At 41.6% G+C, this 19,231-nt stretch overlaps 1 protein-coding gene across 11 annotated transcripts in view; it reads right to left on the bottom strand.

The window, feature by feature from the left end:
* Positions 1-19,231, bottom strand: part of scn8aa (sodium channel, voltage gated, type VIII, alpha subunit a) — a 94,690-nt gene that overhangs the window by 45,084 nt on the left and 30,375 nt on the right. For 8 of the 11 annotated variants that reach the window (XM_031803796.1, XM_031803802.1, XM_031803798.1 and 5 more), the window contains exons 6-9: positions 18,394-18,485; positions 7,511-7,732; positions 7,263-7,326; positions 5,370-5,511 (exon numbers count right to left, since the gene is read on the bottom strand). In XM_031803796.1, the coding sequence (XP_031659656.1) occupies positions 5,370-5,511; positions 7,263-7,326; positions 7,511-7,732; positions 18,394-18,485 (520 nt within the window). Of the gene's footprint in view, positions 1-5,369; positions 5,512-7,262; positions 7,327-7,510; positions 7,733-18,393; positions 18,486-18,722; positions 18,815-19,231 lie in introns of all 11 variants that reach the window. The other 3 variants (XM_031803797.1, XM_031803800.1, XM_031803805.1) reach the window with 1 other exon arrangement.

The raw sequence follows: 19,231 nt of genomic DNA, 5'->3' as shown, positions 1-19,231 counted from the left end.
TGGCTCGCTATATAGGGAACAAGGTGCCATTTGGGATGCAGACGTAGTCTCCTTGATTTCCCATACTGTAATCCCCAGGTCCTCATCCTTTCCTTCTCCTCCCTCTGACCACTCCTGCCCTCTCTGCTCCGTACGACAAAGCCTAAGCGTCTCTTTCCACCATTCTAGAGAGCCTGTCTGGCTGAGGAGCTGCATCCCATATGGCACCCTAAATATGTAGTGCACTATGGAATAAGGAGCCACAGTGTGGAAATTAGGCTGTAAAACAGGCAGCATGAGTCGAGCCAGGGGCCACAGTATGGAGATTAGGCTGTAAAGAAGGCAGTATGAGTCGAGCCAGGAGCCACAGTGTGAAGATTAGGCTGTAAAACAGGCAGCATGAGTCGAGCCAGGAGCCACAGTATGGAGATTAGGCTGTAAAACTGGCAGTATGAGTCGACACAGGGGCCAGAGTATGGAGATTAGGCTGTAAAACAGGCAGCATGAGTCGAGCCAGGAGCCACAGTATGTAGATTAAATTGCTGAACTGTAAAATAGGATAAAAATTGAGCTAAGAGCCATAGTATGAATATGAGAACGCTGAGCTGCAAGACAGCATGAGTCGATCCAAGAGCCAGCATATGGAGGTGAAGCTGCTAGGCTGAAAGCCTGTGCGAGTTGAGCCCGGAGAACACAGTATTTATATTGGACTGGAGGATGGGGAGTTTTTGGGTCATACAGTAGCAGGTGGAAGGTGGGAGGGATATCTTTCTCTTGACAGGAATCCAGTGTTCTCTACTAGCGGTTGTCCTTGCATGTGTCTGAAATGGCATTCAATACCTATATGTAGTGCACTACTATTGGCCAGTTGCATATTCCACTCTCCTTGAGACACCATCAGACACAAAAATCCCAAGAAAATATATGGCCAAAAGTAGTGCAATAGGGAATAGGGTGCCATTTTCCATGTATCTCAGGTATAAGAAAATACTATCCTCCCTTCCCCCAGGCGTTATTGCTATACTGTGCTGTAATCTATACTGTAATGGGGGGGGGGGGGGGGGGTGTAAAGATGTAATGTAATGTATAATATCACCCAAAGTTAAGCAAATCGGACAGATGAATATGTGGACAACACATTTTGCATTTGACTCAAAAGTGAAAACCAAACCAATATATAATTTGGTAAAGGATGACCATGTAAAACAACAAGCCTGTCTCACCAGCATAGAGACACAATATCATAGATATACACTACCGTTCAAAAGTTTGGGGTCACTTATAAAACTCCTTGTTTTCCATGAAAACATACATGAAATTAATTGTAAAATGAATAGGAAATATAGTCAAGACGATGACAAGGTTATAAATAATGATTTTTAATGGAAATAATAATTGTGTCCTTCAAACTTTGCTTTCGTCAAAGATTCCTCCATTTGCAGCAATTACAGTCTTGCAGACCTTTGGCATTCTAGTTGTCAATTTGTTGAGGTAATCTGAAGAGATTTCACCCCATGCTTCTTGAAGCACGTCCCACAAGTTGGATTGGCTTGATGGGCACTTCTTACGTACCATGGGCCTCTGTACGGTCAAGCTGCTCCCACAACAGCTCAATAGGGTTGAGATCCAGTGACTGCACTGGCCACTCCATTATAGACAGAATACCAGCTAACTGCTTTTTCCCTAAATAGTTCTTGCATAGTTTGGAGCTGTGCTTTGGGTCATTGTCCTGTTGTAGGAGGAAATTGGCTCCAATTAAGTGCAGTCCACAGGGTATGGCATGGCGTTGCAAAATGGAGTGATAGCCTTCCTTCTTCAAGATCCCTTTTACCCTGTACAAATCTCCCACTTTACCAACACCAAAGCACCACCAGACCATCACATTGCCTCCACCATGCTTGACAGATGGCGTCAAGCACTCCTCCAGCATAATTTCATTTTTTCTGCATCTCACAAATATTCTTAATTGTTTTGTTTTTTATTTTTTTATTTTACCTTTATTTAACCAGGTAGGCTAGTTGAGAACAAGTTCTCATTTGCAACTGCGACCTGGCCAAGATAAAGCATAGCAGTGTGAACAGACAACACAGAGTTACACATGGAGTAAACAATTAACAAGTCAATAACACAGTAGAAAAAAAAGGGGGAGTCTATACACAATGTGTGCAAAAGGCATGAGGAGGTAGGCGAATAATTACAATTTTGCAGATTAACACTGGAGTGATAAATGATCAGATGGTCATGTACAGGTAGAGATATTGGTGTGCAAAAGAGCAGAAAAGTAAATAAATAAAAACAGTATGGGGATGAGGTAGGTGAAAATGGGTGGGCTATTTACCAATAGACTATGTACAGCTGCAGCGATCGGTTAGCTGCTCAGATAGCTGATGTTTGAAGTTGGTGAGGGAGATAAAAGTCTCCAACTTCAGCGATTTTTGCAATTCGTTCCAGTCACAGGCAGCAGAAAACTGGAACGAAAGGCGGCCAAATGAGGTGTTGGCTTTAGGGATGATCAGTGAGATACACCTACTGGAGCGCGTGCTACGGATGGGTGTTGCCATCGTGACCAGTGAACTGAGATAAGGCGGAGCTTTACCTAGCATGGACTTGTAGATGACCTGGAGCCAGTGGGTCTGGCGACGAATATGTAGCGAGGGCCAGCCGACTAGAGCATACAAGTCGCAGTGGTGGGTGGTATAAGGTGCTTTAGTGACAAAACGGATGGCACTGTGATAGACTGCATCCAGTTTGCTGAGTAGAGTGTTGGAAGCCATTTTGTAGACACAGCCGAAGTCGAGGATCGGTAGGATAGTCAGTTTTACTAGGGTAAGCTTGGCGGCGTGAGTGAAGGAGGCTTTGTTGCGGAATAGAAAGCCGACTCTTGATTTGATTTTCGATTGGAGATGTTTGATATGAGTCTGGAAGGAGAGTTTGCAGTCTAGCCAGACACCTAGGTACTTATAGATGTCCACATATTCAAGGTCGGAACCATCCAGGGTGGTGATGCTAGTCGGGCATGCGGGTGCAGGCAGCGATCGGTTGAAAAGCATGCATTTGGTTTTACTAGCGTTTAAGAGCAGTTGGAGGCCACGGAAGGAGTGTTGTATGGCATTGAAGCTCGTTTGGAGGTTAGATAGCACAGTGTCCAATGACGGGCCGAAAGTATATAGAATGGTGTCGTCTGCGTAGAGGTGGATCAGGGAATCGCCGTCCGCAAGAGCAACATCATTGATATATACAGAGAAAAGAGTCGGCCCGAGAATTTAACCCTGTGGCACCCCCATAGAGACTGCCAGAGGACCGGACAGCATGCCCTCCGATTTGACACACTGAACTCTGTCTGCAAAGTAATTGGTGAACCAGGCAAGGCAGTCAACCGAAAAACCGAGGCTACTGAGTCTGCCGATAAGAATATGGTGATTGACAGAGTCGAAAGCCTTGGCCAGGTCGATGAAGACGGCTGCACAGTACTGTCTTTTATCGATGGCGGTTATGATATCGTTTAGTACCTTGAGTGTGGCTGAGGTGCACCCGTGACCGGCTCGGAAACCAGATTGCACAGCGGAGAAGGTACGGTGGGATTCGAGATGGTCAGTGACCTGTTTGTTGACTTGGCTTTCGAAGACCTTAGATAGGTAGGGCAGGATGGATATAGGTCTGTAACAGTTTGGGTCCAGGGTGTCTCCCCCTTTGAAGAGGGGGATGACTGCGGCAGCTTTCCAATCCTTGGGGATCTCAGACGATATGAACAGGCTGGTAATAGGGGTTGCGACAATGGCGGCGGATAGTTTCAGAAATAGAGGGTCCAGATTGTCAAGCCCAGCTGATTTGTACGGGTCCAGGTTTTGCAGCTCTTTCAGAACATCTGCTATCTGGATTTGGGTAAAGGAGAACCTGGAGAGGCTTGGGCGAGGAGCTGCGGGGGGGGCGGAGCTGTTGGCCGAGGTTGGAGTAGCCAGGCGGAAGGCATGGCCAGCCGTAGAGAAATGCTTGTTGAAGTTTTCGATAATCATGGATTTATCGGTGGTGACCGTGTTACCTAGCCTCAGTGCAGTGGGCAGCTGGGATGAGGTGCTCTTGTTCTCCATGGACTTCACAGTGTCCCAGAACTTTTTGGAGTTGGCGCTACAGGATGCAAACTTCTGCCTGAAGATGCTGGCCTTAGCTTTCCTGACTGACTGCGTGTATTGGTTCCTGACTTCCCTGAACAGTTGCATATCACGGGGACTATTCGATGCTATTGCAGTCCGCCACAGGATGTTTTTGTGCTGGTCGAGGGCAGTCAGGTCTGGAGTGAACCAAGGGCTGTATCTGTTCTTAGTTCTGCATTTTTTGAACGGAGCATGCTTATCTAAAATGGTGTGGAAGTTGTGATGCGAACACCTCAAACTTAGATTTGTCTGTCCATAACTTTTTTCCAATCTTCCTCTGTCCAGTGTCTGTTTTCTTTTGCAAATTTAAATATTTTATTGGCTTGTCTGAGATATGGCTTTTTCTTTGCAACTCTGCCTAGAAGGCCAGCATCCCGGAGTCGCCTCTTCACTGTTGACGTTGAGATGTTGGTGTTTTGCGGGTACTATTTAATGAAGCTGCCAGTTGAGGACTTCTGAGGCGTCTGTTTCTCAAACTAGACACTAATGTACTTGTCCTTTTGCTCAGTTGTGCACCGGGGCCTCCCACTCCTCTTTCTATTCTGGTTAGAGACAGTTTGCGCTGTTCTGTGAAGGGAGTAGTTCATAGCGTTGTACGAGATCTTCCGTTTCTCGCATGGAATAGCCTTCATTTCTCAGAACAAGAATAGACTGATGAGTTTCAGAAGAAAAATCTTTGTTTCTGACCATTTTGAGCCTGTAATCGAACCCACAAATACTGATGCTCCAGATACTTAACTAGTCTAAAGAAGGCCGTTTTATTGCTTCTGTAATCAGAACAACAGTTTTCAGCTGTGCTAACATAATTGCAAAAGAGTTTCCTAATGATCCATTAGCCTTTTAAAATGATAAACTTGGATTAGCTAACACAACGTGCCATTGGAACACAGGAGTGATGGTTGCTGATAATGGGCCTCTGTACGCCTATGTAGATATTCAATAAAAAATCAGCCGTTTCCAGCTACAGTAGTCATTTACAACATTAACAATGTCTACACTGTATTTCTGATCAATTTGATGTTATTTTAATGGGCAAAAAAATAGCTTTTCTTTAAAAAACAAGGACATTTCTAAGTGACCCCAAACTTTTCAACGGTAGTGTATACTGTATATAATACTGTATATCATACTGTTTACCCTATATCATACTGTATGTCCTACTGTATATCATACTGCATAATGTTTATAATACTGTATACCATACTGTTTATCATAATTTATACTGTATATCATACTCACCAGCATGTAGAGGTTCTCCCAGAAGTCCTGTGTCATGAGTCTGAAGAGAGCCAGGAAAGCCCATCCAAAGCTATCGAAGCTGGTGTAACCGTAGTTTGGATTCCTCCCAGCTTTCATGCATGTGTAGCCCTCGGGGCAGCGGCTGGGGGGAGAGGAGAGAGGGCCACACAGCCATTCAATGACTCATTAAACTGTATACAGTGCATTTGGAAAGTAATCATACCCCTTCGCTTTTTCCACATTTTGTTATGTCCCAGCCTTATTTTAAAATGGATTCAATCACCCCCCCCCCTCATCAATCTCCAAACAATGTCCCATCATTAAAAATCTAAAACTGTATTTTAGAAATTTTTGCAAATGTATTAAAAATAAGAAACTGAAATATGACATTTACATAAGTATTCAGACCCTTTAGTCAGTATGTTGTTGAAGCAACTTTGGCAGTGATTACAGACTTGAGTCTTAGTGGGTATGACGCTACAAGCGTGGCACAACTGGATTTGGAGAGTTTCTCCCATTCTTCCCTGCAGATCCTCTCAAGCTCTGTGAGTTTGGATGGGGAGCGTTGCTGCACAGCTATTTTCAGGACTCCCCAGAGATGTTCAAGTCCGGACTCTCGCTGGGAGGACATTCAGAGACTTGTCCCAAAGCCACTCCTGTGTTGTCTTGGCTGTGTGCTTAGGGTTGTTGTCCTGTTGGAAGGTGAACCTTCGCCCTAGTCTGAGGTCCTGAGCACTCTGGAGCAGGTTTTCATCAAGATCTCTCTGTATTTTGCGCCGTTCATCTTTGCCTCGATCCTGACTAGTCTCCCAGTCCCTGCCGCTGAAAATATCCTCACATCATGATGCTGCAACCACCATGCTTCACCGTAGGGATGGTGCAGGTTTCCTCTAAACGTGACGTTTAGCATTTAGGCCAAAGAGTTTAATCTTGGTTAAATCAGACCAGATAATCTTGTCCCTCATGGTCAGAGTCTTTAGTGGGCCAAGTGGGCTGTCAAGTGCCTTTTACTGAGGAGTGGCTACTGTCTGGTCACTACCATAAAGGCCTGATTGGTGGAGTACTGCAGAGATGGTTGTCCTTCTGGAAGGTTCTCCCATCTCCACAGAGGAACTCTAGAGCTCTGTCAAAGTGACCAAAGTGACCTTGGTCACCTCCCGGACCAATGCCCTTCTCCACCGTATGCTCAGTTTGACTGGGCGGACAGCTCTAGGAAGAGTCTCGTTGGTTCCAAACTTCTTCCATTTAAGAATGATGGAGGCCACTGTGTTCTTGGGGACCTTCAATGCTGCAGACATTTTTTGGTACCAGTCCCCAGATCTGTGCCTCGACACAAACCTGTCTCGGACAATTCCCTTGACCTCATAGCTTGGTTTTTGCTCTTACATGCACGGTCAACTGTTGGACCCAAGCAACTGATTTTACCACAGGTGGACTCCAGTCAAGTTGCAGAAACATCTCAAGGACGATCAATGGGAACGGAATGCACCTGAGCTCAATTTTAAGTCTCATAGCAAAGGGTCTAAATACTTATGTAAATAAGGTGTTTACGCTTATGGGGTATTGTGTGTAGATTGATCAGGATTTTTTATTTATTTCATCCATTTTAGAATAAGGCAGTAACGTAACAAAACGTGGAAAATGTGAAGGGGTCTGAATTCTTTCAAAATGTACTGTACATACAAAAACATCATGGTTGCCGTATCGTACAGTTGTCTGGTTTAATAAAAGGATAAGAGAAGAGTGGGTCTGAAGAGGAGAAGGACAGACAGACAGACAGACAGACAGACAGACAGACAGACAGACAGACAGACAGACAGACAGACAGACAGACAGACAGACAGACAGACAGACAGACAGACAGACAGACAGACAGACAGAGTAGGTACTCACCCAGAATCTGAACTGTTGCCACATAAAAGGGCATCCAATTGTCCAGGCAGGAAGTAGAAATTGGCTGGTGAAAGAAACACACACACACACACACACACACAGAACAGCATCAAAAAAACATCTCTCTCTAGCTATGTAGAGGGATATAGGACAAAGGTTTCCAGAGAATTGAAACCTTTTGCTATGGTGTGCCACTGTGCGCTACAGAACACAACCCTGGTGTGTTTGACTGTGACTAGGCTACTTACTGTCGTTATTGATGTATTCATTCCAGTCGAAGCCTTTGCTGCCGTTGGCCAAGTAGTTCTCGGTGGAGTTGATTGGCCAAATCACGCATTTTTGCCGTAGGTTGCCCATGAAGAGCTGTAGTCCAATCAGAGCGAAGACACTGAGACAGAAGACCGTGAGGATCATAACGTCTGACAATTTCTTCACAGATTGGATTAGAGCACCGACAATGGTCTTCAGGCCTGGAGAGGGAGAAACACACACACACGCAAAGACGAACGAACAGACAAACGTACGCACACACGCACAAACCAAGAGGTGATGCAGAAGGTGTGTATACTTGAAGTGTCTAGAATTCCCAAACAAGGTGACTGCGATTTTTTAAAGATGCTATAGCTACAGTACTGTACTGTACTATCCTGTCTGTTTTAAGGCCTTCATCAGACAGTATTCAACTAACAGTATATTGTTTGAAGGGAATGGATTGTTCTGAGCAGCCTTTATAATACGCATATTAAAACCTAATGCCTGAGCTGGGTATTTAATCACATACAATACGAATGTAAATGTTATCAGTATAATACACAGTTTGTATTTTAGCATTAAGGCCTGGGGGGGTGTGGTATATGGCCAATATACCATGGCTAAGGGCTGTTCTTAAGCACAACGCAGAGTGCCTGGACACAGCCCTTAGCCGTGGTACATTGGCCATATATCACAAACCCCCGAGGTGCCTTATTACTATTATAAATGGGTTACCAATGTAGTTACAGCAGTAAAAATGTTTTGTCATACCCCTGGTATACAGTCTGATATACCACGGATGTCTGCCAATCAGCATTCAGGGCTCAAACCACCCAGTTTAAAATATGTTATATGTTATGTAAAGAGCATTCGGAAAGTGTTCAGACCCCTTCCCTTTTTCCACATTTTGGTTACAGCCTTATTTACGTCACAGCCTTATTCTGAATCTACACACAATAGCCTATAATGACAAAGCGAAAAAGGTGTTTTAGGAAGTTTTGCAAATGTATTAAAAATAAAAAAACTGAAATATCTTAATTACATAAATATTCAGACCCTTTGTTATGAGACTCAAAATTGAGCTCAGGTGCATCCTGTTTCCATTGATCATCCTTGAGATGTTTCTATAACTTGATTGGAGTCCACCTGTGGTGAATTCAGTTGATTGGACATGATTTGGAAAGGCACACACCTGTCTATATAAGGTCCCACAGTTGACAGTGCATGTTGCAAGAGCAAAAACCAAGCTATGAGGTCGAAGGAATTGTCCGTAGGGCTCCGAGAAAGGATTGTGTCGAGGCACAGATCTGAGGAAGGGTACCAAAAAATGTCTGCAGCATTGAAGGTCCCCAAGAACACAGTGGCCTCCATCATTCTTAAATGGAAGAAGTTTGGAACCGCCAATACTCGTCCTAGAGCTGGCTGCCTGGCCAAACTGAGCAATCAGGGGGAGAAGGGCATTGGTCAGGGAGGTGACCAAGACACAAATGCTCTGACAGAGCTCCAGAGTTCCTCTGTGGAGATGGGAGAACCTTCCAGAAGGACATCCATCTATGCAGCACTCCATCAATCAGGCCTTTATGGTAGAGTGACCAGACAGAAGCCACTCCTCAGTAAAAGTCTCGACACCCCGCTTGGAGTATGCCAAAAGGCACCTAAAAGACTCTCAGACCATGAGAAACAAGATTCTCTGGTCTGATGAAACCAAGATTTAACTATTTGGCCTTAATGCCAAGTGTCACATCTGGAGGAAACCTGGCACCATCCTTACGGTGAAGCATGGTGGTGGCAGCATCATGCTGTGAGGATGTTTTTCAGCTGCACGGACTGGGAGTCAGGATCGAGGGAAAGATGAACGGAGGAAAGTACAGAGAGCCTTGATGAAAACCTGCTCCAGAGTGCTCAGAACCTCAGACTGGGGCGAAGGTTCACTTTCCAACAGGACAACGACCCTAAGCACATAGCTAAGACAACGCAGGAGTGGCTTCGGGACAAGTCTCTGAATGTCCTTGAGTGGCCCAGCCAGAGCCTGGACTTGAACACGATCGAACATCTCTGGAGAGACCTGAAAATAAATGTGAAGCGACATTCCCCATCCAACCTGAGCTTGAGAGGATCTGCAGAGAAGACTGGGAGAAACTCCCCAAATACAGCTGTGCCAAGCCTGTAGCGTCATACCCAAGAAGACTCGAGGCTGTAATTGCTGCCAAAGGTGCTTCAACATATTAGTGAGTAAAGGAGCAGAATACTTATGTAAATGTGCACTCAGCTTTTAATTTTACATTTGCAAAAATGTCTAAAAAACTGTTTCTTGCTTTATCATTATGGGGTATTGTTCGTAGATTGATGAGGGTAAAAAACAATTTAATCCATTTTAGAATAAGGCTGTAAAGGTAAATGTGGAAAAAGTCAAGGGGTCTGAATACTTTCCCGAATGCACTTCGTAAACTGATTATACAAAACATTAAGAACACCTGTTCTTTCCATGTCATAGACTGACCAGGTGAATCCAGGTGAAAGCTATGATCCCTTATTGATGTCATTTCTTAAATCCACTTCAATCAGTGTAGATGAAGGGGAGGAGACAGGTTAAATAATTATGTTTAAGCCCTGAGACAACTGACACATGCATTGTGTATGTGTGCCATTCAGAGGGTGGATGGGCAAGACAAAAAATATAAGTGCTTTTCAACGGGGTATTGTAGTAGGTGCCAGGCACACAAGTTTGTGTCAAGAATTGCAACGCTGCTGGGTTTTTCACGCTCAAGTTTCCCCTATGTATCAAGAATGCTCCACCATTCAGCCAACTTGACACAAATGTAGGAAGCATTGGAGAGAACATGGGCCAACATCCCTGTGGAATGCTTTTGCCACTTTGTAGAGTCTATACCCCCAACAAATTTAGGCTGTTCTGAGGGACAAAGGTTTTGTTGGGGGGGGGGGGGGGTCAACTCAATATTAGGAAGGTGTTCCTAATATTTGTTATACTCAGTGTATATCAGAAAGGTAAAATTGTCTTTAAGAAGGTGGGCTGAAAAACTGACATTTGATTAAATCTTGGCAAATAGAATACTGAAAGTAGTTTCATTAACATAATCACAGAAATCCCATTTAAATTTACATTTCATTGGTTAAAGACAGTCAAACTTTAGACACATTTCAACAACTGAACACATACAACACATTTTTAAATACAAAACGAACAAGAAATATTAAATAGCCATCCCCCTCTGTTCTGAGCTTCAGTATTGAGACACTCAATGGCTTTATACAGTTAGTCAGAGAAAAATATGACAGAGATAATATATCACTATTGAACCAAGAAGAGATATCACTATTGAACCAGGAAGAGACCTATAGTATCTTGCCTTTCAAAAGATTTGCACTTCTAGCCAGCAGGGCCAATGGTGGATTACACCTGAACTAGAGGGGGAGGACGAAACAGAACAGTGAAAATCCATAAGAAAGAAAGGAAGCACAGCAGCACAACAAGGGGGCCATGATAAGAGGACAGAGGCACAAGCAGGCAGGAATCGAAACCAACCACATGCAGGTCATTTAAACTCCAAGGCTGAACAGAAACAATTCAATGCCATTGCCACTCTGTGGCCTTTCCTTTCTTCTTTTCTTGTATTTTATTGTCGTTAGGTTGAAGCACAGACTCTTACCCCTTCTTAGCCCAACCCTACTACAGCCAGACTCTTTCTCCAAACCTACAGCGCTTTACTGAAGACAGAATCATATTATTTTACCTTAAGGACAGGCATCATCCTCAGGCAGAACTCACAGTGGCTGAAGCAATGGGTCCATAAAGTGCAGGAGGATTCCAAACATTTCTGGAAACGGAATGTCTCTTACTCTTGAAACCAGAAAGTCCCCTCAAACATGGAACCGAAACCCCTGAGGGGCTTCTGTTGACTCTTTACTTTAGGGGTACTTAAACCTTTTCAGCTCGAGACGCAAATGTGAAATTGAACATCGGTGACCCAAATTGTCATCCAACAACCCAAATTAAGAACAAAATAGGGTGTGATTATAGATGTATTCTCATAACTCGCGACTCACCTCTCAACATACCCAGGGCCCATTTTTGGTTTAGACCAAGCCTGCACTAGTGGTACAACAGGCTTTGCCTCTCATTCTATAATATGCTCCCATCTTATGGTGTGTTCAAGACAGCTCGGAACTCAGAACTCGGAACAAGGAAATCTCAGAACTCTGACATCAGTGCATTCAATAGAACTGGGAACTCTGAAAAAAACGAGCTCAGACTGTGATTTTTTTTTTGAACTGTCATTCAACTTGGAATTACAAATCGGAAACTCTGGCATCTTCCTAGAGTCACGACCTCTCTGACATGAAGAGATCACTTGACGACACAATTTTTCATAGTTTTTTCCAGATTCCCCAGTTGTCTTGAATGCACCAAAAAATGAAACCACTACGATGCCGACTAGTGGCAAAAAAATTGACCACTAATAAGGCGTCATGTACCTAAACAATATATCGTTGACATAATAAGAAACAATTTTTGCTATATTCTCAGTGACGCTCCTGCGTGAATTTACTTCATTACATAATAAAATCTATTTATTCTTAATGGCCTTGCCCGAATACCCATACTTGCGGTCTAAATATTAAGCATGCGAATATGCGAATATAATGTTTTTTAGTATATAAAGTTTAAAAGAAAATGCTATGCTTTAAATGCCAGGAGGTCATAATCTTTTCGGCTTTTCATGCTATTGAGGAAGAGAATTGTCTTTTCATACCCACGTGTATTTGACAACAGCTGATAGTCATCTGATAATCAGATAAGAGGACACGCTATACCAAAATTATGGAATGGTGGAAAACAACATTAGATGATGCATTCTAAGAACGAACGTGGGCTATCTAACCCCCTGCCTATAATTCTCACAGAAACCACTTTATGTCACCAATTTTACTTGGGACACTTTCCCTGGCTGCCAAACCTCTTGCTCAACTAATAATCTCATATTTTTCCTCGAAACAAAAACTAAAAGTCATTCCAGCAAAACAATTTTGAGGTAAATGTATTTCATATTTAATAATTTAAGAAAAACTAATCTATAATCTAAATAAGTTATATATATATACCATTAGGGGAGCCTAAACATTTATAATTTACTTATTTAATAAAGCAGTACAATTTAAGGTGAGTATGATTGGAGCAATCAAATGTAAGTATATGGTACATACATTTTTTGGGACATTATTTGGTGCAGAAATGAAAGGAGGCACCTTACACCCAAAGCCTCATCATAGTGAGGATATATACAGTGCCTTCGGAAAGTGTTCAGACCTATTGACTTTTCCAACATTTTGTTACGTTACAGCCTTATTCTAAAATGGATGAAATAAAAAAAAAGATCCTCAGCAATCTACACACAAAACCTCATAATGACAAAGCGAAAACATTTTTTAACATTTTATTGACATAAGTATTCAGATCCTTTGCTATGAGACTCGAAATTGCGCTCAGGTGCATCCTGTTAACATTGATCATCCTTGAGATGTTTCTACAACTTGATTGTAGTCCACCTGTGGTAAATTAAATTGATTGGACATGATTTGGAAAGGCACACACCTGTCAGTTGACATTGCATGCCAGAGCAAAAAACCAAGCCATGAGGTCAAAGGAATTGTCCGTAGAGCACCGAGACAGGTTTGTGTCGAGGCACAGATCTGGACGGAACACTTATGTAAATGTCATATTTTTTTATAAATGAGCAAAATGTCTAAAAAACTGTTTTTGCTTTGTCATTATGGGGTATTGTGTGTAGACTGATGAGAGGAAAAAAACATTTAATACATTTTAGAATAAGGCTGTAGCCTAAACAAAATGTGGAAAAAAGTCAAGAGGTCTGTATATGGCACTGTATAGTAACGAGTGATGCCATTTTGTTTCAATATTTGATTAAAATAAGATACCAACACTGTACAGGGGTTACCATGAATTTAGCAGTAAATTGGTATTTCATATTACATGGTATCAAAGCAAGTACTGTGTAATGACAGTATTTTACTGTAATTACAAGGGATTGGTGCAAGCGGGTAGGCTGCTAAATCAAGTGTTTACTAACATTACAGCATATTAATGAATATTTGGTGTTTCAACTGCACTTCTAGAGGCCTTAACAAAGGCTTCCAAACTTGCAGCGACTACAGGGAAAACAACCCAAAAGGACATGGCAAAATGCTCAACCATTTAAGGTTTAAGACGCTGCCACTCCAATCTGTCCACTGTAAATATTTAATTGATGGGGCACTGTAACCACATACGAATTAAATTGGTACAGCATTCTCACTTAATGGTGCAACAAATATAGCCTCTTACAAGGCACGACACAAAATATGTTAATGCATCAGTAACAACACTAGCGGTCAAAAGGTTTTTGGCACTGTAAAAATACGGTACTGTACTGTATTCTGTGGGGTAAAATTACAGAACCATTCAAAATACAGCAATTATTTCCCAGGCCACAACATTTTCCCACAATGCACCATAATTTCCAGTATTCTGCAATAAAACGTATTTTACTGTTGATAATACAAAATATTACCGTATAATTTAGGAGTTAACTACAAAAAAATATAATTTAGGAGTTAACTACAAAAAAATATATAAATAAAATATAATTCAATACACTAATTTGAACTCAACAGAGGGGGAAAACACTGCTTTTCTAAAAATGTATATTTTATGAAGCAACAAAATCTGTGTTAACAGTAGCCACTTATTTGCCTTCATAGTTTGTTTGCCTAAGCATACCCATCATCACATACTTAATTCTTACCAAATGTTGCTTTTTCGAGCATGCACCACAAGCTATCTATGAGTCTAGTATGTTGATATTTCTTTTTACTGCATACATTTTTACTACACAGTACTTTCTAAAAAAGTATGTAGTATGATTAGCACACATTAAGTCGTTTTAGTAAGTGGTAGGCGAAACTTCGGACACGGCCATTGACTATTATCCAAACAGCGTTTACTTTAAATTAATCTGAGATAAATATTTGTTTATTTTTGTCACCTCACTGCTTCAACATCACCTGAGTTGGCAATACAACAGATTCCCCCAAAAATGTTCCATCAAAATAAGAGAAAACAGCAGATACTCTTTTCTGTGAGAAGAACAATAACCCAGTGAGTAAACAGGTTAAAATTACATCATTACAACCGGAAACAGGTCATCATGATGTCATTTCAGCATGAAGTTATCATTAGGTAATTTCAACCAGTTTTGCCCAGCTTTGTGTGCTGAGGATAAAGAACCACATTTGACCATCCTTCATATATCATATCATATACAGTACCAGTCAAAAGTTCAGACACACACACTCATTCAAGGGTTTTTCTTTATTTTTACTATTTTCTACATTGTAGAATAATAGCGTAGACATCACAACTATGAAACAACACATTTGGAATCATGTAGTAACCAAAAAAGTGTTAAACAAATCTAAATATATTTTAGATTCTTCAAAGTAGCCACCCTTTGCTTTGATGACAGCTTTGCACACTCTTGGCATTCTCTCAACCAGTCTTGAAGGAGTTCCCACATATGCTTAGCACTTGTTGGCTGCTTTTCCTTCACTCTGCGGTCCAACTCATCCCAAACCATCTCAATTGGGTTGAGGTCGGGTGATTGTGGAGGCCAGGTCATCTGATGCAGCACTCCATCACCTGCCTTCTTTGTCAAATAGCCTTTACACAGCCTGGAGGTGTGTTGGGTCATTGTCCTGTTGAAAAACAAATGATAGTCCCACTAAGCGCAAACCAGATGTGATGCCTTATCGGTGCAGAACGCTGTGCTAGCCATGCTGGTTAAGTGTGCCTTGAATTCTAAATAAATCACTGACAGTGTCACCAGCAAAGCACCCCCAAACCATCACACCTCCTCCTCCATGCTTCACTGTGGGAACCACACATGCAGAGCTCATCCGTTAACCTACTCTGCATCTCACAAAACACGGCAGTTGGAACCAAAAATCTCAAATTTGGACTCCAGACCAATTGACAGATTTCCACCAGTCTAATGTCCATTGCTCGTGTTTCTTGGCCCAAGTAAGTATGTTGTTATTATTGGTGTCCTTTAGTAGTGGTTTCTTTGCAGCAATTCAACCATGAAGGCCTGATTCACACAGTCTCCCCTAAACGGTTGATGTTGAGATGTGTCTGTTACTTGAACTCCGTGAATAATTTATTTGGGCTGCAATCTGAGGTGCAGTTAACTCTAATGAACTTATCCTCTGCAGCAGAGGTAACTCTGTGTCTTCCTTTCCTATGTCGGTCCTCATGAGAGGCAGATTCATCATAGCACTTGATGGTTTTTGCACTTGAACAAACTTTCAAAGTTCTTGACATTTTCAAGATTGACTGACCTTCATGTCTTAAAGTAATGATGGAATGTCATTTCTCTTTGCATATTTGAGCTGTTCTTGCCATAATATGGACTTGGTCTTTTACCAAATAGGGCTATCTTCTGTATACCTCCCCTAACTTGTCACAACACAACTTTTCCTTAAGAAGGAAAGAAATCCCACAACTTAACTTTTAACAAGGCACAGCTGTTAATTGAAATGCATTCCAGGTGACTACCTCATGAAGCTGGTTGAGAGAATGCCAAGAGTGTGCAAAGCTGTCATCAAGGCAAAGGGTGGCTACTTTGAAGAACCTCATTTGTTTAACACTTTTTTGGTTACTACATGATTCCATTTGTGCTATTTCATAGTTTTGATGTCTTCACTATTATTCTACAAACGTAAAAATAGTAAAAATAAAGAAAAACCCTTGAATGAGTGTGTGTCCAAACTTTTGACTGGTACTGTATGTACTGTAGGTACCGTATAAGTTGACTCAATTAAAGGTTAGTGGGTCATTCAGTCCCCCCATCAGCATTCTACAACGCTTTAGAATATCAGCAGAAAATATGCTCGTGTTCTACTTTCTTGTCAAGTATTATTTAAAAAAATGTATCATCATAATAAACAAAACAGCAACCAAAAACTGGAAAAACAAACGATTTCAATGCCATTTTGATATCAGCCAAGCTTCTTGGTAGGCTAATACTGGAAAGCAAGTGACTAAAAAGCATCATGCAGCATAAAATATGTCCACAAACTAGGCTTGGCAGTCTTCATCAATAATAGATATATTCACAGCCATATATATAGAGAGTTCACAGCCATATATATAGAGAGTTCACAGCCATATATATATAGAGAGTTCACAGCCATATATATAGAGAGTTCACAGCCATATATATAGAGAGTTCACAGCCATATGTTCCGAGACGCCACTTTTTCCTCCATAGCGATTATTAAGTGATTATTAATTCTTCCATTTGTGCTGTTTATTTTTTAAATGTATCTTTGTTTTGTGTATTTTGCCCTTTTTTCTCCACAATTTCGTGATATCCAATTGCGATCTTATCTTGCAACTCCCCAAACGGGCTGGGGAGAGGCGAAGGTTGAGTCATGCGTCCTCCGAAACATGACCTGCCAAACCGCACTACTTAACACCCGCCCAACCCGGAAGTCAGCCGCACCAATATGTCGGAGGAAACACCGTTCAACTGACGACCGAAGTCAGCCTGCAGGCACCCTGCCCGTCACAAGGAGTCGCTAGACCGCGATGAGCCAAGTAAAGCCCTCCCCTAACCCGGGCAACGCTGGGCCAATTGTACGCCGCCCTACTGGACTCTCGGTTACAGCTGGTTGTGACACAGCCCGGAATTGAACATGGGTCTGTAGTGACGCCTTAGACCACTGCGCCACTTGGGAGGCTGTTTATTTCGGATAGTTTTCAAAACCCATTAAGACGTGAAAGCAGATATGCAATTTGTTGAAGATACAACATGTTATCCAGAATGCTAATCACTAAGAAAGTCTGTTCAATTCGCAGGCTCTGTTTTGCTTGTTTACAGTGGGTCATTTCATAGGTCATTTGTCGGAGGTGCTCTCGTATTGTTACATCAACACCAACAATTCAAGAGTACAGTTCTATATGGAGGCTAACATGAGGCCGTTCTAAAACCTGGTCTAACTCTCTATATATATATTTCTGGATATATTCTGTGGGCTGTCGCTAAGAGCTATGTCAGCTCTCAACTTGACGTCAACATACTCTAGCTTTCTTCTTCAAGTCGGATACATAGAGTAAAATTCGGAAATTTCCATCCTTTGTAATAAATAATGTAAATGGATTTTTGTTAATTGAATATTTTCTTCCAAGCCAATTATCAAGTTATTTTTATATTATATGAATAATTATCTTCATCTTCCGAAAAAACCTGGAGGCTTTATCCAATGGTGAAAGTACTATGGATGAGCTTTACTGTAGCTGATGAGCTCAACTGTCTTCGACAAAGTGTATAGTACAGCGAATTAGTAAAGGTTGGTTAACTATAAGCTATTCCTTATGTTAAGCTAAAGAAAAATGTATCCCATATATAATCAACATATATATTTGACTTTGTCTCTGGTTGTATTCTAGTGATATGCTATCGAACTGGTACTGTCAGTGTCCTTTTCTTTATAATAGCCATTAGCAGCGGCTTACAGCAATTTCTGAGGAGAACCACAGCTGCCTTGGAAACTAGAGCCTTATTTAGGATGAGAGTTTTAGTAGAAGAGAGTGCAGACACGTTGGAGGGCCCTGGAGTAGACTGCAAAGCCTATCAAAAATGTATTAGTACCATTTTTGATAATTTTGGAAAAAAAATAAATAAAAATGATTATTATTTCCAAATCTTTTTTTTGTTGCTTACAAATTATAATAATAGTGAGTATAAGAAAAGTAAAAGGGTGAGATATAAGTATCAGCCTTAGTGTTTAAACTGAATCTCACCTGGTATGACAGAGATAGTTTTCAATGCTCGGAGAACTCTGAATGTTCTCAGCGCAGAGACATTGCCCAGGTCCACAAACTCTGTTATATATCTGTAAACAGGGGAAGGATCACACACAAACAAACACCAATGACAAAACCACACGCAAGAGCACCACAACACCACCACGCACGCTACGCACGCACCGAACCAGGAAGTAACCACGACGCCACTCACAGAGCCTGTCCACTGAAGGGGAGGAAAGGAAAAAGGAAAGAAAAAACACAACCCACAATACACCTAACACTGACCCAATGGACCAAACCCCCATTCCCCCATCCTGTCTTACCTGGAATTACAGAAATAGTTTTCAATGCCCTCAACACTCTGAACGTGCGCAGAGCTGAGACATTGCCTAGGTTTACAAACTCTGTTATATACCTGCAGAATCAAATCAAAGTTACAAACTCTTGTTATTTACACACAGATACAATCACAAATGTAGTGGTTCAACAGAAGCACTTCTTGATGTTTAAGATATTCAAAGCCCAAGTCGCTGAACTAGTTCTACGTATCATCAAAAACATGGTAGTACATAGTTATAAATAGTTAGTGTTATAGTTAGTTTGTAAAAAATGTCATGTATTAGTAACTATACATCTATATACATTATATCATGTCAAATTCAACATGGTGAGAGCAAATTGAGATAGAAAAATGGAGATTGAGAGAGAGAGAGAGAGAGAGAGAGAGAGAGAGAGAGAGAGAGAGAGAGAGAGAGAGAGAGAGAGAGAAAATGGGGGAGAGATAAGGAAGTATACAGGAACAGTCAGGAACCTTTCTGTAAACACCTGATTG

Source organism: Oncorhynchus kisutch, linkage group LG24 (genome assembly GCF_002021735.2).
Source record: "Oncorhynchus kisutch isolate 150728-3 linkage group LG24, Okis_V2, whole genome shotgun sequence".
NCBI lineage: Eukaryota > Metazoa > Chordata > Actinopteri > Salmoniformes > Salmonidae > Oncorhynchus > Oncorhynchus kisutch.
This window is presented reverse-complemented; position numbering and strand designations above follow the sequence as displayed.